Genomic DNA, 25720 nt, shown 5'->3' with positions numbered 1-25720 from the left:
TTTGCAAGACGCTTTTGTAATAACTGTTGCTAGCAAACTGCTTGTTACTAACGCTTTATCATCAGTTAGATTTTTTGGTGATTTGAAATCACAGGATGGGTCAATGTTTAGCAGATAAATTTATTGCCAAACTTTTTTTTTCAACGTTTCCGAAAACATTTGAACGATCCAATCACCGCAGCGGGTAATTAAACTTTTTTTTTTCAAAAGTACTGCCATTAAAACACATCAAACTAAAGTTAACAAAGCCTCAAAGTCGAAGTAAACAGAAAGCCGACATTCTTCTAGACTGATCCCTTTCTGGCATAAAAAAAACAAACAGAAATAAAAAAAAAATCCTTAACATATTTGTCTCGGAGGAAATTATTTTTCTCAACATAAATTAACGTGTCCGACCACGACAAGTTCGCTTTAGAAATGTCATCCTTTAAGATTATTATCTTTATTTTTGTGGAGGAAAAGTAATTTGTTGTCATAGTTACAGTGTTCTTTTTTTCTCCAAAATATTCCACTGCAAATGTTTACTTTTCCGTATCTTTTATCAAATTTCTCGTATAGCCAGTGTAATTATTTTCATGGGAAGTAAAGTGCTATTAAATTAAATAGTGTTGAGAATGTCTTAACAATAAAGGACAAAAAATATAGTTAAGAATAAAAAACAACCTCAAAATAAAACAAAAAAACCCTCATTATTGGGGAAAAAATATTCAAACAATTGTGGTTCTTTTTTATGTGACATTTCATAGTGCAAAGCTTCTCTAAAAATATGAGCTTTTTATCTGGTAGTCTTATAAGCTTATCATTATTCATTTGTAAGAAGTATAGCAGGAAGGCACCGCAATATTTGCTCGTTTTAACCGAGTGCTCGGGAAAAAACGAGTTTGTGAATAAATCATAAAAATTCCTAATTGGTTATTACTTTTTTTATTATTATTATTTCTGGTTAATTTGCTTTGAACTGCCTTATTGTCTCTTTCTTAATCTTTTCTGTTTCATGATTTCTCTCTTTTCTTTTTTTCATCTGCATTAACTTGAATTTGAGCTACAATATCGAAAACACATTGGAGGTCAACGGGTGTAAAATGTTCTAATGTTTCTATACTCCACAAATAATAACTTTTAAAAAATCGACTTTAATTTGTCTTTAGAGCATTGAAAAAAATTTTCCAAGAAATATAATGCTGAGCTGGCAATCAATGGAAATTTAATGAAACGCAAAACATTGCTCGTTTTTAAGCGGGTTTACTCGTTAAAAGCGCTTTACGCTCCTATAGACTTAACATTGTACTAACCAAATCTTTCTGATTTCCTCGCTAAACCCAAGTTCTCGTTACGTTAGGGCTCGTTATAAGCAAGTTTGACTGCATAGCCTTACCTTCGTTAAGGAGGAACAGGTTTTCGCCATCTATTAGAAAATTAATATTTTCATCTCTACATTTTTTATGAGGTTAACTTCTTCTTGACAATTTTTAGAAAATTAATGTTATCATTCAAACTAATATTTTATTTTTTATGCTTCCCGCTACTTATTAAAATTTCTCACTTACCCTAAAAGTTGAAACATTTCTATACATAACTACAATTTCATCATTTCTACCGTTAATAAATTCAGGGTTCTTAGTTAAATTGGTATTTAAAATGTTACTCTACTCTTCTCCTTTGATGATTTCTTATTTTCTTTAAAATTACATTGATCATTAACCCATTTTAGGAATTGAGTTTTGTTATTTACCTTTCTTTCCTCTCCTTTAAGAACTATTTTTTATTCGCACGCTCTCTCAGTGTTTTTAGGGATTATTCAATTTTCAATGCTTGTTTTAGAAGGAGATATTTGAGAAAAGTGAAAATTTGTCGTATTCCTCGTCACTTTTTCCTTCTGAATTATTGAATGCACTTTTTTCATTAATTTTAGGAAATTAGAAATTTGAAAAAAAAATTAATTTAATAGTTATGCCTGACAGAAAAAAAAATGGTTTTGCAATCAGTTAGGGAAAATTATATGACTCACAATGTCTGGAAATATTGTAGAATAATGCAAATCATTCCGAAAGTTGGATCTTAATCTTCCGCTACGTTTTATGGAGTACATTTTAAGTCCGTTAAAAAAAAAAGTTTTACTATCTCGGCTTTTGAAGAGTTAAATAAGAAATATTGGTTCAGTTAAATACTTTATTACAACTTTTCAAAAGCTGAACTTTTTTCCTTGCATTAAAACTTTATTTTGCGTTACTTATTCACACAAACAAAGCAAAAACCATTTATCGCCTTTTTTTTTTTTTTTTTTTTTTTTTGAGCTTTGTTGTTTCTTGTTTTATAAATAAAACTTCATTTTCCCGCTTCTTTTAAATTTGACTTCAGTGTTGCCGTTCGACAGTTAATCCTTTCAAAAACCACTTTTAAGAAAATTTTTGCTATAGATTTCACTAATTTTGCTCCCCTTTTAAAAAAAGACAAACTCCTGTTTAACGAACTTTACTTTGTTCTCTAATTTGGGAATGAAATCCTGATTTAAGGATAACTATTTTTATCCAAAATAGTGCCCTTTCTTTTAATAAGGCATAACTCTCAACAACGATAGGGGGATATTGGAGAAAATTAATTAGAGAAAAAGTTTTACTTGATTTTACTTTTTGCTGGTTTATGCCCATTTACAACAATACGCGAGAAACAGTTGAATTTATGTTAACTGTTTGGTTTTTGTACCCTAAACAAATTAATAAACAGCTACTGTGAATTTCGAGAAGATATTTTCTCAACTACGAAATTTCAGTGATACATTAAAGTTGATTACATCGTTTATACGCCACCAAGCAACAATTGCGCGAACTAACCTTATGCGATGTTTGTAGCCACTAAATCTATTTTTATTAATTAAATGCATTAAAATTGTACGCTCTTTTTAAGTCAAAAATAACTGAATATTTATTAATAAATTGCTTATTAAAAAGAAGGAAATGTCTACTCTGTTGCTAATGACAACAAAGTGGGCATCATCTTTTTTTTTAATAATCGATTAATTTAACTGCTAGTACTTATCACTTAAAAAGTGTATGCGAATAGAAGTTTAATTAATAAAATGTTTTTTAGATAAACATAATTAGAGCTCGTAGAAAATAGGATATACAAGTTTTAAAATATCAAATGTTTGAACTGTTGATCCAATTACGCAATTCTTACATTTAAAAAAAAGCATTTGACCTTCAGCTGAGTGGATATAATGTGAACACAATGTTATTAAAAGCCTTAAAAAGTACCAATTGCTACTCTCTCTTCATTGATTAATTTATTAGATAACTTGTTATGTTTTTAATTGATAAAAATTCCCGTTTTAATTTAAAAAAAATAAGTTTCAAAGGAGTAACATTCTATAGTAATCTATATCACACCGAAGCACTTAGGAAGCAGGACTAATTACCTTTCAAAAGCTTTCCCCAGCAAATATCCTCTTGAAAAATGTAATCAATAACTTTGAATAATGACAGCCACTTTTGAAGAAAAAAAGCTTAAAGGGAAAAGAAACATAAAAAGTGAAGACAATTTGATCAGGGATTTAGATTTTAAAGTAGAAAGGAAAAAAAAAAAATACTTTTTTCACTAACTTTTTGATACTTTCTTACTTTTTTTAGGATCACGTCAAGGTAGTTTGGAAAGAATAATTGATTCAGGTCCTCTTACGAAAGCAGAGAGAAAAAAATTAGAGAAAGTCAACAAGTTTAATATTGACCTTCAAGGTAAGCTTTTTCTCTTTAGTGTTTGTGTTATCTCTAAAATAGCTTAACATTAAAAAGAAAAACTTTTATTGCATGGTTTTATGTTCAGTTTTCTTGGTTGATACTGATGTATTTTTCTTCCGAAATTGCTTCGTAAAGCTATTTCAGCATCGGTAGATTTTACGAGTTATAGTTTGTTAAAAACCTAAAATAAAGGAATAACAAAGAGCAAACAGAATTATTTATATTTTGATAAATTAACTCTCCAATATTTGTAAGGATTTCAGAAATATATTTTTTATATTAATATGTTAAAGCTGATCAAGAGAGCATATAGGAATCAAGTACCGTAGAGAAAAAAAGTTGGATTTTTTTTGCCTGGCAGCATGCATTAAATGTTTTGAAAAGAATGCTTTTTGCGGAATATTTAGGTTCCAAAAAAAGCAAAATGTACAACGAAAGTAATCGTTACATAAAATTGTCGCCACATAGCAGAAATTTATCATTCTAAGTAATGCATAATAGTATCATCGATAATAGTTCTTACAAAAAGAAAAAAAAAAGGGAGTCGTTAAAAAATGAATATTTGTGTCACAAAAAAAAACTCCTTGATAAACATGCCAGAAAAGAAAAATACATATTCAGAACTTCCATCTTTTAACCTAATGTATTTTTTGCAACGTACAGTTGACCAGCATCTTCAACAAATCTCTTGTGCATTTTTAACGTATTAAACCACAAATAGGAGGGGCTGCTTTTCTTGTCCATAGACGTATCTAGCCACAAATTCAAGAATTTCGATTGCGAACGCATCTTAGAAGCAAACTAAACATAACTGTAGAACTGTAGTTCCAATTATATCGAACGTTGTATGTTTATATTTTGTCATAAATAGTTGTAGGAAATCTGACACATTCAATGCTGAAGATTCTAACTTTTGACTTTCGGCCTTTATCCTGACAAGAAATGAATATACATACTTATATAGATGAAAGGAGGGCCCCAATCCAAAATAGCATTTTTATCTCTATAAATAACTGGTTTTTGGTTAAAAATTACCTAGAAATTATGCCATAACCATCTGTAACGATCTGTCACTTGGAAAAAAAATATTTTGTTGTCAAGAAAAAAATATACAAAATCTTTTAATGTATGCAAATGTGTATATCATGATAAAGAAAATGCAGTTAAGGAAATCTTTTGGCGTGGAAGCGACTTGTATTTAAAGTACCATACATTTAAGCCTCGTGCGTAAACTGAGGGAAAATATCTCTTGTAGCTTTGATAGAGAGAAACTCATGTACACGTACAATTTTCTTAATACTTTTTTCCCGCCACGCTGGAAAGTACACTTGAGCTAGTCGGAGTTTAATTATACTGGTCAACAGCAATATAGCAACTGGTCAACAGCACTGATATTGAGTGTACAGATTCAAACTTTGAACTCTAAATTTCTGTATTACTTCAGCATCTCGAGATGTAGAAGCTACCAATGTTTAAATTTCACATTAGGAGACTTTTTCCTTTCAACTGAAACTGAAGCAATGTTATTTTTCTTAAACATTAAAAATGGTGCTAAACGTTGTTCAGGTTTCATAAAGATTTTTCCGTACTGCAAATGAAAATAACTTTTACTTATAAGTGTTTTGATGATTCTGTCGCTTGTGGGAGTTATATTCGCTCCTTTACTCTAAAGCCAACATAAAATCCCGCATCAACTTTGGATTACAACAGACTTGTTGTTTATTTAAAATCCATTGAGATAATTTCGTGGTAAAATCTTTCACTATAATACTCATTACTCGCTAACAACCCCGTAGACTTGCGGAAGGAACTGATGATTGTGAACAAAACGCATTTTTAGCATCACAGTGTTTATCATTTGCCTGTTAGCTGAAAAGCATGTTGCGTATTAGCTTAACATGTTGAGGTTTTCTGTAATTTCCAAGAAAATTCTTTACCACTAAAACAAAAGCATCTTGAGTGGAAAAATGCAGTTAATTTAACTTAAAAATTAAACTCAGCATCCCTCTTCATTTAATAAAGCTGTGACCAGCTAAATAAATAAACAATCCAGCTTTGAGCTTAGCGTTGACTCAAATTTTCCACATAGACTCCTAACATAAATTGAGCATCATGATTAAATAAATTACAAATAATAACCACAGTAGTTACTGTGTAATGTTTAAAGCAAAACAATAAAATGACAATTACTTTAAATCCTAACGTGTTAAAGAAATTCGGAGTGTAAATTTGGAATTCGGAAACCCAGAATCATTTAGAAAATCTTCATTTATCAAAGTAACTGACTTTTTTGTGTGGGTACCAGTAGCTATTTCACCAGAGGGATAACCAGTACAAAAGCGGATAAAAACGATTGTTTTGAATTCATATCAATAAAATTTTAAGACTACATGTTGTACACTCATAGACATAATTTAAGACAGCATAAATATTTTGCAAAAGAAAAGGGAATACTAATTGCAGTCTAATGCAATTTAGCATATATATTCAATTAAGCATTGAAATATATAGATCTAGAGTACTGTATATAAAGGCTCTCACATAATCACATCTCACATCACATTGAAGTGATCACCACCATCCTGCAGAAACTCAAAAAATACTCGTACTACTTGACCACGGATTGTATGGAATTGGGAAACATCCAGTTAAGGCGACTCCATCTGAATGAGGGCAAAAATAAAAATTTTATGCGCGTATTCCGCTTATTTGAATGAGACTCTGCTTAATTTAAAGGCTAACATACATCTGCAAAATGTGACATCCCTGAAAACTAATAGATGCTTCCATTTCTGCGTGTAAACCGGATGTTTGCCTTTCCATACAATCCGTGGTTAGACAGTAGTCTTTGAGATCTCCAAACAAACTTCGACCTGTTGTGAGTGGTACATTTTTTTCACTTATATATACTCAAATATTCCTACCAAAAAAAAAAAAGAGTCCTGACTTTTATAATTTTTTTAACGCCCTTTAGCTAAGCCTTAAATTTCTGTGAAACAAAAACGAAATTACAAATACAAATACAAATACAAAAGTGACGACCAGCAACAGGCTCTGGGCCCAGCTAGACTGGTCCTAGTCAATTTACAATCCCCAGTGAAGATCAATGGCCCTCTGAAAACTGTCTACTCCTTTGCTCATTACCACCTCTTCCGGTAAGCTGTTCCAAGGTTCCACTACCCTGCTAAAATAATAATTTTTCCTAATATCCATGTTAGCCTGAGATTTAAATAGCTTAAAACAATGACCCCTTGTCCTGTTTTCAGTGCTAAACTTTAGCCCCGTAACATCTTTCGTTTTAATAAATTTAAACAGCTGAATCATGTCCCCTCGGTCTCTTCTTTGCTCAAGACTGTACATTTTTAGCCTTCTAAGCCTGGAATAATAATCTAAGTGGGAAAGTCCACTTATTAGCCTTGTAGCCCGCCTTTGAACCCTTTCCAATGCATTAATGTCTTTCTTAAGATAAGGAGACCAAAACTGAACAGCATACTCCAAATGGGGTCTTACCAAACTTCTATATAAGGGCAGAAGAACTTCTTTAGATTTATTTGAAATAGATCTATTGATAAACCCAAGCATCTTATTGGCTTTGTTGCTAGCAATGCTGCACTGTTGGCTAAACTTTAAATCCTGACTTATTAGGACCCCCAGATCAGTAACTTTGTCTGCCTGACTAATGGCTGAACCTTGCAAATAATAACTTGTACACTTATTTCCATGCCCTAAATGTAGCACTTGACATTTCCCAACATTAACAGCCATACCCCATTTATCAGCCCACTCCGTAATATGATCTAGATCCTCTTGCAGCTGATTTGCTTGTTCTTCATTTTCTACAGTCCCCATAACTTTGACATCATCAGCAAAACAATTCATGTTCCCAGAAATATTTTTGTGAATATCGTTCATAAAGACAATGAACAAAACAGGCCCTAACACTGATCCTTGAGGAACCCCGCTTAAGACCTCACTCCAATTAGAATAATTTCCCCTTACAACTACTCTTTGTTTCCTTCCGGTCAGCCAATTTTTTACCCAAATGAAAGTTTTCCCTCCTATTCCTATATCAGCTAATTTGCTAAGTAGAGCAACATGCGGTACCTTATCGAAAGCTTTTTGAAAATCAATGTAAACAACATCTACAGGCTTCTTATTGTCCAAAGCCATGGTAACTTTGTCATAGAAATGTAATAAATTAGTTGCACAAGATTTACCTTTCCTAAAACCGTACTGAAAACTAGTCAATAGATTATTAGTCTCTAGAAAATTTACTATTTTAATTTTCATCAATGTTTCAAAAATTTTGCAAACCACCGAAGTTATACTCACAGGTCTATAATTTCCCGCACTCCCTTTAGACCCTTTCTTGAAGAGCGGTGTAATGTTAGCCAGCTTCCAGTCTTCTGGCACTGTCCCCGAATTATAAGAAGCATTGAAAATGTTTGCGATTACCTCTGCTAATTCCTCTGCACATTGAACTAAAATTTTCGGATAAATATTATCTGGCCCCGGAGCCTTAGTCTCTTTAATTTTTTTCAAATGAAGTAAAACGTCATCCCTGGTGGTCCCCCCTTAGTGTTGACACCCTTTCTCCTAAAAGGAACATGATCCCTAACCGTATTCGCTAGATTTTCCTTAAACTCTGCCCACTGAAGATTCACATCGCTATTGTCCAATCCAGAAGAAAAAACTGCTTTCAAACTCTGCCGAAGTGCCACAAAGTCAGTATTTCTGAAATTGGGCACAAACCTAAAATTCTCTACTTTGTGCATATCAAATTTAATCCCAAACCTAATACTGTTGTGGTCACTATCTCCAATGTGTTCCCCTACACATAACCCCTGAACAGAGCCTTCCATGTCGCAGAAAACTAGATCTAAAATCGCGTCCTGTCGAGTACCCTGAGTTACAATTTGATCTAAGAAACAGTCACCGATTACTTTCAAAAAATCCTCTTCTCTGATATTACTATGGTAAAAATTATTCCAATCAATTCCTGGAAAATTAAAATCTCCCATTATGATGACTGACCCCTTGCTAGAAATGTCACTAATAATACTAAACATCTGTTCGTCTTGACCCTGGTTTAAGTTGGGTGGCCTATAAATATTCCCCAAACGTAGTTTTTTGCCCTTATTACTAATCAACTCCAGCCAAATCATATCAATTTCATTAGGTTTATCATTAATTACCAATTCATTGCAAATTAAAGTGTCTCTGACATAAAATAAAACTCCACCACCTCTTTTACCTACTCTATCTTGTCTAAACAAATTATACCCAGCAATAGCTAATAAATCATCATCACTTTCGGTAGCCCATGTCTCGGTAACTCCAATAATATCCAACCTCTCGTCTATAATTATGCTTTTCAATTCTTCCATCTTGTTCCTAATACTACGAGCATTTGTATAAAAAACCTTAAGTAAGCCCATCTTACATTTATTTAATGCTGCACGATTGTTTGAATCCCAAGTGTTAAAATCTTTTCTCTTATTAGCCACCCTATTTCCGTTTCTACTAAAATTCCGATAGTTAGTATCCTTCCGAATTCTGCTCCTTAAACCATGCCCCCCATTCCAACTTAGTTTTTTGATTCTGAAGCCTCTAAAACCAAACCACTAACCATTTTGACCCCTGTAGAGCTCAGATGTAGGCCATCCCTAGCAATCCAATCTCGTTTACATCTACTCCACACATCAATAAACCTGATACTACGCTTAACGCAAATTTCCTTGAGTACCAGGTTCATACACCTAGCCCGTTGGTTTAACCAACTCCTATGCACTCCATACCTGGGAAGCAAACCAACCACTTGGACATTTGCCGAACAGTTGGTTGCTTTGTCCAACAGGGAATCCCATTCCTTTGTAAACTCATCATTGTTACTATGGCCTACATCGTTAGTTCCCACCCACAAAGTAACTACATCCTCTTTATTAAATACCCCCTTCTTTTCAGCAACCCTATTTACATCTCTCACCCGAGCCCCTGGCAAACAACATCTAGCCACCTTACGTCTAACTCTGCCTATTGAGTTTCCCACCTCACGCACCATTGAATCTCCCAAAATTATACCCTTTGTTTCCCAGTCAGTCGTCTCAGCAATAACTTTCCCCTTTACCTCTGGAATTTTCCCACTACCTAACACACAGCTAATTCCCACATCCTTTTTACTAACTTCCTCCTTTAATTCTGGAATATTCCCACTATCTAAAACACAGCTAATGCCAACCTCCTTTTTGCTAACTTCCCCCTTTCCCTCTGGAGTGTTTACCCCATCTACACGCCTACAGCCTAATGCTAACTCACCCTCCAAAGTAAGCATCCTAACTCTGATTTCTGAGAGTTCAACACAATTTGTGCAAATGAAATCCTTCTCAGACTCATCCTTCCCCTTAAACAAGCAGAACATCTGACATAGGTCACAAGAAATCCACTTGTCCCCTTTACCACTTTTGACCTCCTTCATTATGCATATAACTCCCATTCTAGCTCAAAATGGTACACTTAAAAAGTCAATACAAAAATACAAAATTGGAGAAATAATGCTAATTATTAGAATTATAAAGCATTGGAAGTAAAAGATACAAATATTACTAAATCCTAAGACAAGCAGTAAATTAAAATAAACAAGTTACACCCTAAACAGAGCAGTCAGGCTTAACAAGAAATCAGCACAATTTAGGCTTAGCTACACAGAATAGAAAAACACTTTAAGAAAGCAAGTAAATCAAAAATAAGACTTAAAAGCACAAGAATACTTAATTATATGATAAAATACAATAAAAATACTGAAACTAAAGTAGTAAAATAAACAATTACAGTAAAAAAATCACTTATCTCAGGAGCAGCAAAAACACTCCCCAGCAACTGTAGCGCCCTCTAGCGGATTACGCATAAAAGGGCAACCGATCATTATAAAATGAAACACTATTATAAAAGTAAAAAATAATTTTGAAAACGGAACAAAATGTCTAAAAGGCGTAACCATGGTCAAAAAAAATAAACAAGTGAATAAATAAATAAAAATAAAAATTCTCTCATAAATTGACTTCTGATTGGCTTTGGCTTAAACAATGTCATTCAAACAGGTGTAAAGAAAACCACTTTGCATTTTCGATGTCGATTATTGGCGTTTTGCTAATCTAAGTGTTTCTCCTCTTTCAACTCAAGCATAAATGAGCTCTCCTGAGGCCAGGCATCTTTTAACAGAGCCAGATTATGAGAACTTTAAACAAATTTTTCCTAATGCAGAAAAATCCAAGTTCACAAATTTATAAAACTTTAAAATGTGCGTGAATTATTTCATCCCCATTTTTTAGTTCAATTAAAAAATGAACTTAAAGTTCGAATTAAAAAAAATTGAATTTTTGAAAAAAACACACATCAAGCTGCTCATACACCCACACTACAAAAACTAATTTTGTGCCTAATATTATGAAAATCAACCAAACGGTCATGGCTTAGGTGAGTCACCGACGGACAGACATACATCCAGACGTCCAAGTTTTTTGCCTAATCATTAGTGGAGATAATAGTGCTTAAAACTGCACAAAATGAAACAATTTTGACAAATCTTCTGACGAATAACCTGAAAGATTTAATTATTAATTTCCCTTTCAGCTCTGTTTGCAGCAGTGGAACACGAGCAACTGGACAGAGCTCGAAGTATACTACAGTCCACAGATGTCAATGTTAACAGGTATTTACTCTCTTGTTATAAAGACAATAAAACCTTGTTGCATGGGACAAAAACAGGAACTATGAAAGAACTAGAGAAAAACAGAGGATCTATTTAAAATTTGTAATTTTAAATTTTGATCTCATATGAAAACAAATGATTTTATTTACTTATTTGTTAAACTAAGAGGTTCTGCCCTCAGCTCACACTTCGACATTGGCAGTCCTGGAGAGAAGGGGTTGCAGACACGCACGCACACACACACACATACACACACAGACGCGCACAGGTTTTAATAGCATAAATTACTTTCGTAATTTCTATTTTATAAGATTCATTCAATTTGTTTATTTACATTCATTATATTTTAATCTTAATCATATATTTCTGTCATTGATTAAAATTTTACTTATTTATTTACGTAGATTTTTTAGTTTACAGTAAAAATACAATGACGATGTGATTCGTTAACTTTTAATAAAAATTGTCGGTTGAACGGTAGAGAATAAAAATGAAAAATTTTTTGCTGGCCAGCTGAAAAATAAAAACTAATGCAATACAAAAAAAACCCCTTTAAACAATGCAATAATGTTAAAACTGAAAATATTTTGGAAGTAAAAAAAATTTCGGAACCAATATAATATGACAATAGCTGAAAGAATAGAGATCCGAAGAGTATAACTCATTCTGCCATCTATCGGTCGAAAACCACGCTAAGCATTAATTTAGAAAGTTTTTTCGCCAATAAACAACCTCGTTACAGTTACAGCAAAATGGACCATGTGAGTTTAAAAAAAAACATTTGGCATCTCTTACGTCTCATATACGTTTCACATTTTTAATTATTTTTCTTTTCAATTTATTTTAACTAAAAAAGTTTTATATCAGATCACAGACAAATACGTCTGCATGCATGTTTGGTTTTGTTTGCTAATCTGTAATAGCTACAAAAGTAACTAAAATTAATTTAGTACAAAGGATTCAATCTTCTTTTTTTTTACTCCACATAACAAGAAAATGTACACTTAATTATTTATTATTTTCAATTAATCAAGCGTAGAAAAGAAAATTATAATGCGCGACATTTTTCTTTTTTTTCTTTTTTTTTTTTTTGCTGAATTCCATTACAATAAATACATCCAATGTAATACACCTTCAAAATAGAATTTTTAATGCTTACACTTCATTCCAGCATTAATCCTCTACATTGTTTTATTAAAATTTGTTATGATAAATGTTCTTTCACAGTATTTTTCATTGTAGTAAATTTCGTTCACATTTTGTACTGATCCAATTATTGGTTCATCCATAAGCAATTTATATATTTATTTATTTATTTATTTTTACTTTTATTTTTTTAAGCAATCAGCAATTGCTTACTATCCACACTTGATCAAAGTTGATGTCGCTCTGATTTTTCATACGTTACCATGATACCTAGAATACGTTTAGCTCCTCGTTTTAATATTTATTAAAAGGAAATTTTTTTGCCCTCACAGTTACAAATCGATTGCGTTCATTCAAGGCTAACTTCAGTATACAACTCAGCTCTGCGTTTTATGCAGAGCTTAGCTTCTGCTAGACCAAAGTCTCCCAAACTGTGGGCCTCGGACCCCCGGGGGTTCGCGAGTCCATGCTAGGGGTTCCACGGTGCTATCCAGCTAAAGAGTTAAATACATATAATTAAGATTGAAGGTCGAGTAACGATATTTTAATTCAAAAAGAAAGCCCATTTATAAGGACATGCAGGACGCAGCAGCCCCCCCCCCCCCCCAATTAAAACTTTTGAACTTTAATAAAACTTCTATTTGATTTTAAATTCATGAGCGAACTAAATTGTTGTAACGACGACTGTTGTTGTAGTAAGTTTGTTTTCTATATTTTAAAGTTCATTTAAATTAATTTTCTGTTTTAAATACAATAGCTGAAGTACTGATAAGAAGTTTGATGCATTAAAAAACTCTTGTATATCTTTCCTGCTTTGAATAGTAAAGAAGGAAAAAACAAGTTAGGCTCGTTAAAGTCGAGATTTCTGAAATGTATTTTTAAAAACAATGACGCAAATTAATGGGCGACGTTGAAATGAAAGTGATTTCTTTTGTTACATGGTTGCTTCCAAAGTAAAAGTCCATGTAACATTGATAAACGAATTTCTGGTGAGTGTAAGATAATCAATTTTTTCCCCCTCAAGTTTAAAAAGGACTTGTGTTTTGTTTTGTTCGCTACATATACTCATTGTAAAGATACATTAATCTTATCATCAATTCTTCGTTATGATTTGTTATGTTTACCATTCGTATTGTTTTATGTTATTTTATTTATTATTATTTTCTTTTTTGTCAAATATTCCGTGTCTTAATTTAGCTTTGCAAATGCATTTTTCACATTTAACGTATTTTTAATGACAATCGTTGAAATAACTATGTTTCGTTTTCAATTAGTTGCTTTTAATTTCATTAAAAATTTTCATTGTTCAGAAACATTGTTCGTCTTTGAAGCGAATCTAATTTTATTTTATTCCACCTTTTTATAAATATTTATATTGTGCTCTTTTCAATGCTGTACAGCATTCTGAAAGTTTTTAACGTTTTCTGTATAAACACTAAAAAGGGGACATAAATCCTAATTTCTAAATATTTTATAAATGAACCTTAGGTACAATTAAACCTTAATATCAAAAACGTGAAAAACAAAATCAAAAAATGATGTATTGTTACTACTTGAGCAAGAATGCTTATCTGTATCAGTTTTATCCATAATTTACAGTATTAATGATCTACTTTATCTGAAATGTCACTTGGAATCAAAATGTAAATTACAAATGAATTCCTCAAGGAATCGTCAGAAAATATCCCTATTTTCAGCTTACGTGGTAAAATTCACATTTTTAATGAGGTAAAAATACCTGTAAAGTAATTAAACAGCAACTTGGAAATTCTTAGATCATAAAAAAAAATTTAAAAAATATCCCTTTCGGATCAAAATTTAAGATGGGGGCATAGTGAGGCTGTCTCACTCTGCCCGAACTACGTCTGTCTCACTGTACGCCACTCCGCCTTTTTCTTCTAAGTCAACATTTTAAGGAGTTCATTTAAAGCCTATCCTAAATATTTTGAACGATAATTAGCTGCATTGGGTTAACAACGAAAATAATTGAATGGCTAATTATTATTCGTAAAAAAAAATTTATAAACCGATGCATGCAAGAGTCGAAAAAAAAAAAAACATTGCTGGCCTGAAAGCAGAAAAACAAAGACCATTTGATTGTAAACACGAGCAACAACTTCATATTCCAGAATCCAACAGATCAATTGCTACAGATTTATGGGTACTTAATATCATTTCACGATTACTATTTAAAAATCCAAAAAATAGCTCTGTCTCGTTGTACCCCACCGACTCACTGTGCCCCACCCTTCCCTATTGTAAGTATCTAATATACATCTAGCAGTACTCTCACGGCGAAGCCCGTGCTAAGACGTTAAAGAAAGTCCGTTGAACAAAATAATTCCACGCCCCCTACCCCCCCCCCCCCTTCAGATGTGAAATGATAATTTTTCTTCAACTAAAATGTGTACACACTTTTTCAAAAGACCTATTAAAAGTGGAATTTAAAACTATTCGCCAAAGCACATAAAAATACTAAGAGTAGCTTCAAAACTCAAAGTAACCCTTCAGCTATAAAGTTCATTTCTTAACGCGCCAAGCAACCACGCTACCGTAACCCTGCCTTTTAGCGAGCGAATCGGGTTTTTTTCTCTGCAATTTAAAGTGTTTCGCCAAATAAACAATGCTATAATAAAAACGTTATAGAGAACAATCGCAATAGAACAATACGACAAATCAAATTATTTACTTTGATAAGTTAACTATCTTCAACTGAAAGAACAAAAACAAACGCCAAAGAAATAAGGAACACAAAACCCAATAGAAAAATGCTACAAAATCAAATCATGTACCTGAACATGGAAAAAAAACGCATTCAAAAATATGTTCGATGAACACAACAGCGTAGCATGGGCGTGGTTCCTCGCAGCTATCGACACTGTCGGCCAGCGCCCTCTCGAAGAGTTAACTTACCCCGCCATCTATTAGGAATTCATAGAACTAAACAATTAATTAAACATTTAACTTGCAATTGCAAATAGTTCGGTCAATTTGATTTTAACAGCAAAAATATTTTTTCAATTCGAGCCAGTAGTTCCAGCGCGTTCAAACAAACTCTTCAGCTTTATATTATTAGTTAATTAATAAGTGATTTGATACGTATATATAAATATCTTTTAACAAATCATTTTTAGCATCATTTAGGATTTTCTCTGAAAAGTATCCTTGAGATTTGCCTCGTGGCTGACTCGAACCTATGTTCACTTGATCGCGAAGCCCGAACTTTTAGGTCGAGCTACCATGGCTACGCAAATTCTCCCAGCCTTTTATATTATAATCTCAATTTTCCCGTTTTCATAACATTTTTATTGCTGCTCCACTCCTACTAATCATAGCGTGATGTTATATAGCCTTCCTCAATGAATGGACTATTCGACACAAAAAGAATTTTTCAATTCAAACCAGTAGTTCCTGAGATTATCGCGTTCAAACAAACAAACTCCACAGCTTTATATTATTAGTAGAGATAGATAACTGGGTAGATGTGCTGTTAAAAAAAATTACTCGAATTGTGTGGCTGCTAACCATTTTCAGCTTTAATATTTCAAAATCACTTTTATTATACTATGTAATTAAATTCCGAAGTCTGAAACTTAATAAGTAGTTCCTCGAGCTATCTAATATAATCTTATACAAAACAACTTATAACTCTACAGATCTTAGAGAGATTTCATCTCGTAAATTAAATTCATTCCACAGACTGATTCATGTGAAAGTGCATTTTCCACACGCGATGCTAAAAATGATATTTTTCTCAGAATCATTGCTCCGTGAAAGGAAAACATCATAAATAACACATTGCTGAAACACAAACAGTTTTGGAATTCCATCCTTACCCAAGTTAACGCGACACCGCTATTTTATTTATGACAGGTTTTTTTTATTATTATTTATTTCAGGAGCATTTTTGATTTTCAATGTTTCATTGGTGCAAAGTAGGGTAGAACAAGGGCACGTTTACGCGTTTTTTTTTTTTTTTTTTCTTCAATGATTTTTCTAGTTTTTATGTTTTAACCTAGGAAATTTCAGACATTGTGGTTTAATAAAGCAGTTAATGAAGACAAAATGTGTATATTCTGTTGTTACTCATCTTGTGTTTTGAGTCCAAGTCGGTTGCGTATACTTGTCTCGAACACAGGGCAAGTTTAAGCATAGAGTAGGGCAAGTTTAAGCATAGAGTGGGGCACGTTTACGCATGTTAAAAATGATACTAAGGAGTAAGTGAAATAGATATTTAACCAAATTTAAATGATTTATTTCTCTTGAAACAAATTAAAAATAACAAAACGACAAATAAATAATTAAAGAACATTTTATAGGCTAAACTAAAATCGTTGAGCTTACTGCTAATTAAAAACAGAAACTATTTAGTCACCTTCTTCATTACTGTTTTATTTTACTAACAAAAATAAAGTATTTCTTTTCGCTACTTGTCATGTGACTGCGTTTTGACATCTAAGACATTGAACCCTGTCTTGTTCTTTTTTCGATTGGTTGTGTGCTTTCAAACAATAGATGCTAGTATAATTTTCTACTTCGTAACAGAATCGTTCACTAATTTCCTTTTTACAGAGTGTACTAAACTTTTTCCCTGTTGCAGGTTTTGGTTTCATACTCTTTTCTTTGATGTCTTCTATTTCTGCTTCAACGGAAATTTGTAAATTTTAAAGTAATATCTCCTTTATGTTTTGTTCAACCTATTATGTTTTTTTCCTTTGTAGCTTCTAACTGCTCGTGTTTGAGGGCTTCTTTAATCCGAGTATCCGTTAGGATTGTGAGCATCCTCTTTTTTTTCCTTTCCTGGTTCCTGAGCTTTGGTCCTACTTTTTCAAATGGTCTCATTTGGGGTAGTCCATATGTGACGATGTGGAAGGCCTATTGGGAGCAATATTTGGATTATCGATAACACTGTTCATTATTTTGACATCTAACGTGATTCTCTTATTGTTTTGAACGTAATCTCTTACCATCTTTAAAATAAAGAAAATGTATTGCAGGCTGAATAGTTTTAAAGTTAAAGTTGTAAACTAATAAAGTGTAAAAAGCTGCAAACTAATAAACTGTAAAATATTAAGTTAAAGCTGGACAGGCAGGAAAACAGCACTATATGATTGTATATTGTAAGATACGAATCTGTTACCTAATAAAACAGTGAATGGAGATTATCAAAACTAAATAACTTGAAACTACTAAAGTTTTGAGACAGTACAGAGCGAAAAAAGCGTCCTGGACCCGTTAAGAAGTACTACAGAGTAGTTAGGCACAGTAAGAACGTGCGCAAATGTGCCCCGATGAAAATGCGTAAACGTGGCCCGTCGGCAAGTTTGGATTAATTTTTAACGCGCAACAAAATTTAATAATTTTTCTGTTCATACAAACACAATTCTCAAAAAAGGATAAAATTCTGCTAACTTTTATATATTTATATGTTCTTAACTAAGTATTATTTATTCACAATAAGCTTCAAAACATTGAACACAAAATTTACTCAACTTGGTAGTAATCAGATTTTCCTATCCGCATGCTAAACCGAAGCTCGACTGATGCTCAAAAACTTGGGAGAATATTTGCTAGGGAGCAGCATCAATCTGGTATGACTGTTGGTTCTCCAGTTATAACTTGTTTTAGAAAAAGGGCTCTGCATAGACGTGCACCGGTCTGCCCTATGTTATGTAGAGTCTTTAATATTTAATAATTCTGTGTAGCTACTTTTAAGATAAGTTTTCTAAATCTAAATTATTGATTTATTCATCTAGCAATGATCGTAGATATAGTAATTAAAAGCATATTAAAACTGAAATGAGCAATGACATTTAAAACTTTTCTGCAGAACGAAAAAAGCGTCATTTTTTTTAATGGATTTTTTTCTTAATTTTGATTAACTAAAAAGAAAGTATTTGTGGGTCTTTTGATCTATTTTAGACTTATTAGGATAAGCATTTCAATAATTTAAAAATAATCTTTACGTTGTCTTTACGTTTTCTTCTAAATATTATTTTGCACAGTATCTAACTAAAAACCGGCACGACCTTGGTAGTCACAGATCTGGACAATATACTGGATTTAGGTCAGTTCGCGTTAGGTGTGAACTCAGGTAAAGCGGTTTGACTGCATAGGCCCTAGTTCGGTAGCAATGGGGATCCAAAGTTGCTGGTTTAGCTTCAAAAAACGTTTTTTGTTTGAAATTAAACATTTTTTACCCTTTTCTTGCTGTTGCAGTGAAGGATCATCCAACTGAATGCATTTGCAATATAGAACAAATTCCCCCGCTCCAACGTAGCAGTAACAAGATACGAAGATTATTTTACCTGGACTCATTAGTGCGAATAGACCTAAATCCAGAAGTTTATACAGATTCATGACCCTCAAGTTTTCGTTCTCTGAACCAGATTGAGTTCCAAGACTACATAATTGCAATGGCCTTTTCATTGGAATTTGAAACTTTAACATAGTATTTGCCCTCTGTATACATTCGGCGTCTCTTGTCAGAACAATGTAGCTGGGGAAGTGGGGATTTATTCTATGTTGTCAATGTATTCAGTTGGGTCATACTGGAATGCGATTGCAAGAAAAGGGTAAAGAAAGTTTAATTTCAGAGAAAAAATCATTGCTTTTCTAAACTCGAATAGCAACGTTGAACCCCGTTGCAGCCGAACTAGAGCCTATGCAGTCAAACCGTTTTACCTGAGTTCATATTTAGTGCGAACTGACCTAAATCCAGAATTTCATCCAAATCTGTGACTTTCAAGGTCGGGCCGTTTGGTAGTAAGATGAAATCAGTAAAATGGTGTTCAGTACAGTCAAGGGAGCCACGTTGGTTAACATTGTGCCACTTCAAATAGTTTATGGTGTTTAAGTTTTCAAATAGCTAAAAGGTCCAGTGCTGTACTCTACTGGCAAGATTATGAAATGTGTCTTTGCTCTTTATTTTATTTACAAAAATAAAATACTTACCAAGAAAAGTAGGCAATATTATACATAGCTTATTGCATCGTACAATAAAACTGCTTTCTTTTTTTTTTTTTTTTTTTGCATTTTTGTTTTTAATTGTACATTAGCTTTATTGTACAAGCTGGCTTGTTTGGTTTTAGCTGAAAAAAAAGCAAATAAGAAAGTTTCTAATTCCAACATTTCTCCATTGTTAGTATGGAATCCAATCATGTTTCTTCAAATATCTCGAAAACTCGAACTTTTTGCAGATGCTGCCGTTATCCTGTCGACGGCAGTGTGTACTATTACAAATGAAAAAAATCTTGTTAAATATTGAATTACAAAGGGAGGAGTACTTAAGCATTTGGAAAATTTTATTTCCCATTTTTAAAGTTGCATTACTTTTATTCACCATACACCTCAATTATAATTTGATTCAAGTTACCCGAAATGGAGGATAGCTTTGATCTAGACCAGTGATGTGGACAAACTACTGCCCGTCGCCCGTGTACCGGATGTGGCCCACGAAGCCGATCCAAGTGGCGTGTTGTTATGTTCAAAGTTACGAATTGAAAAATATATTCTGGAACCTTACAAAGCAACAGATAGTCTTTATTCGGTATTACGAATGACTGTAGGAAATTTGAAACCGAATACAATGTTAGAAAATGGTTTCTAAAAATAAAATGGAATATTTGTTACAATATAAAAATATGTATGTAGTAATGATAACAACAGTTTTTGCTTTGTATTTTTTTTTCTCCATGCTATCTGCTTTGCTATTTTCGTCCCATATGTTGTCCATGCTATCTGTTCCCATGCTGTCTGCTGCTATCTGCGTTTTTCCATGCTATCTGTAAAAAAAAAATTTAAGTATATTTTAAGTTTACACGTGTTCTAGCCCGCGAGATTCATTTTATTACAAGGTGCGGCCCTCGGGTTAAGAAAAATGTTGGGCACCAGTAATCTAGATTAATAATTTTTGTTTGGTGGATTTTTATAATTGTTATTTCTGAATTTTGAGTAACTGTACAGTACAAAAGTGTTTTACTTTCGTTCTATGCCAATACAATACAGCTACCGAAATGTAAGTGGGGCGGTTAAAGTACAGATATTGCGGTTTAAAGATACTCTGAATGACTTTAGCTTGATTAGATTGAATAAAAGGCTCAAAATACATTCTTGATTTTGAAATGTGTAATGAATCCATAAACCTGTTTAGCTTGATTAGATTGAATAAAAGGTTCAAAATGCATTCTTGATTTTGAAATGTATAATGAATCCATAAACCTCGCTTTTCTTTATTTTAGAAAGCACTCCAAAGTATAAGAATATTTTTAATTAAATAAACATTTAGAAGAGCTAGGTCTGACTTTGAGCATAAACAATTTTAACTTCTCAAGACATATCTGTCATTATAACATTGAAATAACAAAGTATTATACAAAAAGAAAGGACCTTGAATATAATTAAAAGTTTTAATGATGGTTAAAGCTTTAAGACTAAAAAGGACTGAGGATATTATCAAAAATAATGACAGTATTACAAGATGCAATAATGCACATAGTAAAAAAAAATCCATTTAGTAATTCAAGGAAACAGTAGCTCTTTTGGGAACTCTTTGATGAAAAAAAATCTGACGGCAGACACGTTCTTCAACTTTAAAAAAGTATTTGTGTAATTGCTCGAGAAATCTCGCTTAATAAATTTGGTGTGAAATGAGGAGCGAATTACTGTTTGACCATGGATTGTATGTAATTTGGCAATCTTCCAAGTAAAGACTATTCCATCTAAATGAATCTAGCAGGGGGAGAAAATAACGATGGGATTTTGATGCACGCGTTTTATAATGTCACTAGTGCCTTATTTATTTATTGCACTCTCCAAAATAAAATAAGGGAAAACAAAAATAGTTACCATGGAAACAACAAAAAGAAAAGAAAATATTTTCATTTCGTTCAGGAACGTAAAAGCAAAATGGTAAGCTCAAAACTTTGTCGTGAATAAATAAACCAATTAATTTTTGCCGTGAGAATATAGATCGAATGTACTTTAGATTAAAAAAATGTTGCTGAGAGCAAATTTTTCATTTTTACAAAACTAAGGCTAAATAATAGAGAGGCAAAAGTGCATATCTGTAACAAACCAACTAACACCCCCTATAAACTAATAGATACGTCCGTTTCCGCCTATAAACCGGACATTAGCATTTCCATGTAATCGATGGTCAGACAGCTCTTTTGAGGAGTTTTAGTTTTTGCGGAGCAACTCCGCAAAATGATGAGCAGTTGACAACCTTGTTATGCATATGTAGTTAAAGGAAATTGAGCTGTGCATTTAACAGTAAGGCAAAAATAAAATCTTAACCATAAAAAAATATGATATTAATGTACCGGCCAAACAATCATAGCAAATGCAACTTAAAAGTTATATTTTTCTGTGAAGGGTTTCTAGAATTATGCTATGAGAAAATCATCAAGATCATAGTTCTATTGTGTTAGTTGTTTTCCGACTCAAAAGCGAGTTCTTAAATCATCTCTTTCGCAATAAATCTTAAGAAAACTTGTAAATAGGGAAATAAATTCTAAAATAATCCACAGTTGGAAACCCTTCTTTGAGTACGAGAACTTACCTGGAAATGATTTCTCCTAAACATACTAGTATGATAAGATGAAAAATGACTTTATTTCTTAAAAAGAAGACAGAGATAACAATGATAATCTGTTATTTTGTAGTCCAAATCGCGTTTTAAAGGATTATCTTGAGAAGGAATCACTTATATACGCTGCTACTTGATGTTTCACAATATTTGTATTAGAGCAGGATATTTTCAAGGTGTTTTGAGAGTTATGCAGATTTTCAATCATTTTGCCTTTCCGAACCATTTTATGAATGAAAATGTTAATAAAAAGAATAAAAAGAAAGTTTGTTTTATGTACCTGATGTCGTTTCAAAATATAAAAATAGAAGTAGTTCTTGCTGGGTTAAAAATCTAAGACAGTGGAAAAGATATCCCCTGCTTTTAAATGCTGTTTTGTTTTTTCATTAAACCAATGCATAAGACATCAATGTATAAAAATAATGTTAAATTTGTAAAACTAAAAGTTTTGAGCTTTTGTGATACAGAGAAAAGAGAAAATTTATATAAAAGAACGGATGAAATACTTTTGTTAGAAATAAAATGTTTTTTCGTTAGCACAGAAAAGTATTGAAGCTTGGATTTTTAACTATTAAAGTCTTAAAAGTTTTACTCCAAATAAAGCCATTAAATTCTCTCCCTCTCTTTCTCTTTTTTTTCTCACTCCGACTTACAGCTAATACTTTCTTTGACTTGTACTCTAAGATTGTCTTTAAACCCTCTAAGATTCATAGCAAATACTCAATTTCAGTTTGGAAGTATAGTTACTTTTCAAAGAGCTTTTCAAAGCGTTCTGATTTTTAGAAAATGGTGAGAGATACTTCTTTACATCGCAACTATAATGAAATGTTTTCAATTAAAAGTTATTCATCGTATTTCTTAAAAAATCGCTGACCCAAATACAAACTCAAAATAAATAGTTGAAACAAAATTCAAAATGGGAAACAAATTTAAACACACACACACAAAACACTCAAAAAAGGGGGGGGGGGTGTTGAGAGCTTTTTTTCTGTGTGTACTTGTAATGGCGCATTTATGGGTGTATTTGTGCATAACAAGAAGAATAGATAGTTTAGATATAATATTTAACAAAATGTAAATATATTTTTATATATCAAGTCGTATTTACCTGTACTTCGAATATTATCAACACTGCACACTTTTACATTTCTTAATGGCACTGGTATGTCCCAAGTTTAAAGGCCTATTTTTAGTTTAATCGTCGAAAGTTTAGTTTATTAGAAAAACTACGTAACAAATAACTACAATAAATGAATTTAATTTTAATTTGAACAACTAGAGGGATCTGCCCCCTGCTCGTTGACGCTCACCAACCCCGAAGATTGCTAAGGGGTTTCTGAGCATTGCATAACTGTAGTTTTGTACGTTTGAAAAGTCGCTTTCATATTCGTGGTCTCAAGTAATCTATTTTGCTCTTTAGCTCGATGCTTACATTGAGTTGAGCCTAAGATTTTCCGTTAAAATCGAAACCCTTAAAGTTTGTGAATAAGAAAGAAGAAACACGTTCGAATCGAAAAGACATAACTATGGCAACGCCAAATAGAACATGGAATAATTTTAACGGAGATGAAATTATTCGAACTTTATTTTTAATGGCTTGTAACTTTTTTTTCCTTTGGAGATAGAAGCTCAGTTTTTCGACAGTTAGATCTGAAGTAAAAAAAGCTGTTATTTTCAGTGGTGTCAAAAAGAAAACTGTGGGACAATTCCTTCGCTTTTTGCTGATAGATTTAATGAAACAAGCAGTGCCTAAATTTTAACTAAGCCTAAAAAAGTTCGAGCTAAAACGCAAATAACTCCCGCCGTATTTAAGTTAGAGCATTGAAACAAATGGCGTAGAATGCGGAAAATTCAACCCCTTCCAACGATAGATAATATTAAAGTATGCAAGTAATTTTTCACCCCTTTAATGGGCAATAATAGGCAATTGAGCTTAAAAAATTAATTACAAAAAAACTAATTCGAATTTTAAAAAATGAAACCTCAGGTGCACACCCCCGGGGCTCGAAGTAATTTCGTACAAAATTTCAAGGCTGTAATTGCTATGGGGCGTTCTCGACGCATGTTCGCCACAGACTTCCCTCCAGAATTTCTTTAAAACCTTACTTTTATTTACTACTAGCAAAAATACTCGGCGTTGCCTGGGTCAGTAATAATTATCAGAAACAATCGTTACTTGCATTTGTTTTCTGTTTTAAGTGAAATAATTCAAAACACACCTTTTTAACGTGATTAAAAATCTAGCTTCTTCCTTACTTTTAAAACTAAAAAAGCAATAAGTATGAAGAACAATATAGCATTCATTTAGAAACGAAGGCACGGCAGTTAAGCATATAAAAACTTGAAGAGTTCCAAAAATATGAAGTTAAACTTCACGTGTTAAAAATATTTATCTGTTAATACTTTTTCTTTCTTTTCTATTCTTTTTTTTTTTTTTAACATGGAGTCTAAAACCTTCTCTGTATAGCTATTGAAGTACAAACTGTTTTAAAAAAAATGTAGCCGCCTGTAATCCCCTTATACTTGCTTTTATTATTTTGGAAAATTTCAATTAATGGGAGTTCTTGGTATGATTTAAAATGTTACCAAATATGCGGCAATCGTTATGGGATACCTTCCATAATGCTCGCCCTCCTTACTTTGTAAAGCGATATGTTACTAATTTTTGTAAAAGAGATATTGTCGTCAGATGCTGAGATACTTTTGGTCACCATAAAATGGCGCTAAGCAATTGCATCCAAAATGCTTCAAAATAAGTAGTAAAATTTGGTGATTGTTTGAAATTGTGCAAAAAGAAAAATTGAACGAAGTTTTTTTGCTGTTAATGGATTTTCCTAATTTACTCGTAGTTGATGGATTATTTTGCATTTTTTTAAAAGTTTGAAAGATTCTTTTAATGGCGATATTTAGTTTACATGGTGAAAGCTGACGTACATCATTACAAAGTCTTTGGCTTCAAAAACAGCGACAGTTGAAAAAACTGCCAAATGCATCAGCGACTGAAATCTTTCTGCTAAAATTTTGGCGAGATTTCTGCTGGTAGATTGGATAATGAGAAAGTGACCAATCAGCACAAATAATTTTTTTAAAAAACATTAATTATATTAAATTTCCATTTAAATGGAAAATAATCAGCCAAATCCATTTGCCGATCTTGGGGGGAAAACGTTTCTTTTTAGATTTAAGATTTAACTTGAGAAAAGCCTCGAAAGTCAGACGAAACGCAAAAATTTTCAACAATACAACAGTTCTAGATATCAACTGGGAGTTGAGATGATACACTAAATAATGAATTGAGTTGATAGAAACCTTCGAACATGGAACTAAAAAGCTCAAATCTTGTTTTTTATACAACTTAGAACTTTCTAACAGATGCCATCTTCAGCAGAAAAATTAGCGTGTTCGATGAACACATAATTTTAATATTTGCACGCATTTTTTCACCCCCATATTGGGGCATTTATGAGAAAATTGGGACTTAAATTGGGATAAAAAAGGAACTATCAATCAGATTTTTTTTTCGAACTGGTCTATAAACTTTTC

At 32.5% G+C, this 25720-nt stretch overlaps 1 protein-coding gene across 1 annotated transcript in view; it reads left to right on the top strand.

The window, feature by feature from the left end:
* Nucleotides 1-3475: 3475 nt before the first annotated feature.
* Nucleotides 3476-25720, top strand: part of LOC129216998 (ankyrin repeat and fibronectin type-III domain-containing protein 1-like) — a 168590-nt gene continuing 146345 nt past the window's right edge. The window contains exons 1-3 of the mRNA XM_054851228.1: nucleotides 3476-3527; nucleotides 3627-3731; nucleotides 11364-11442. Coding sequence (XP_054707203.1) covers nucleotides 3476-3527; nucleotides 3627-3731; nucleotides 11364-11442 — 236 coding nt within the window. The remainder of the gene's footprint in view (nucleotides 3528-3626; nucleotides 3732-11363; nucleotides 11443-25720) is intronic.

The sequence above is a fragment of the Uloborus diversus genome, chromosome 1, assembly GCF_026930045.1.
Source record: "Uloborus diversus isolate 005 chromosome 1, Udiv.v.3.1, whole genome shotgun sequence".
Taxonomy (NCBI): Eukaryota; Metazoa; Arthropoda; class Arachnida; order Araneae; family Uloboridae; genus Uloborus; species Uloborus diversus.
The sequence above is the reverse complement of the archived record's forward strand: the minus strand, read 5'-3'. Positions and strand labels throughout refer to the sequence as shown.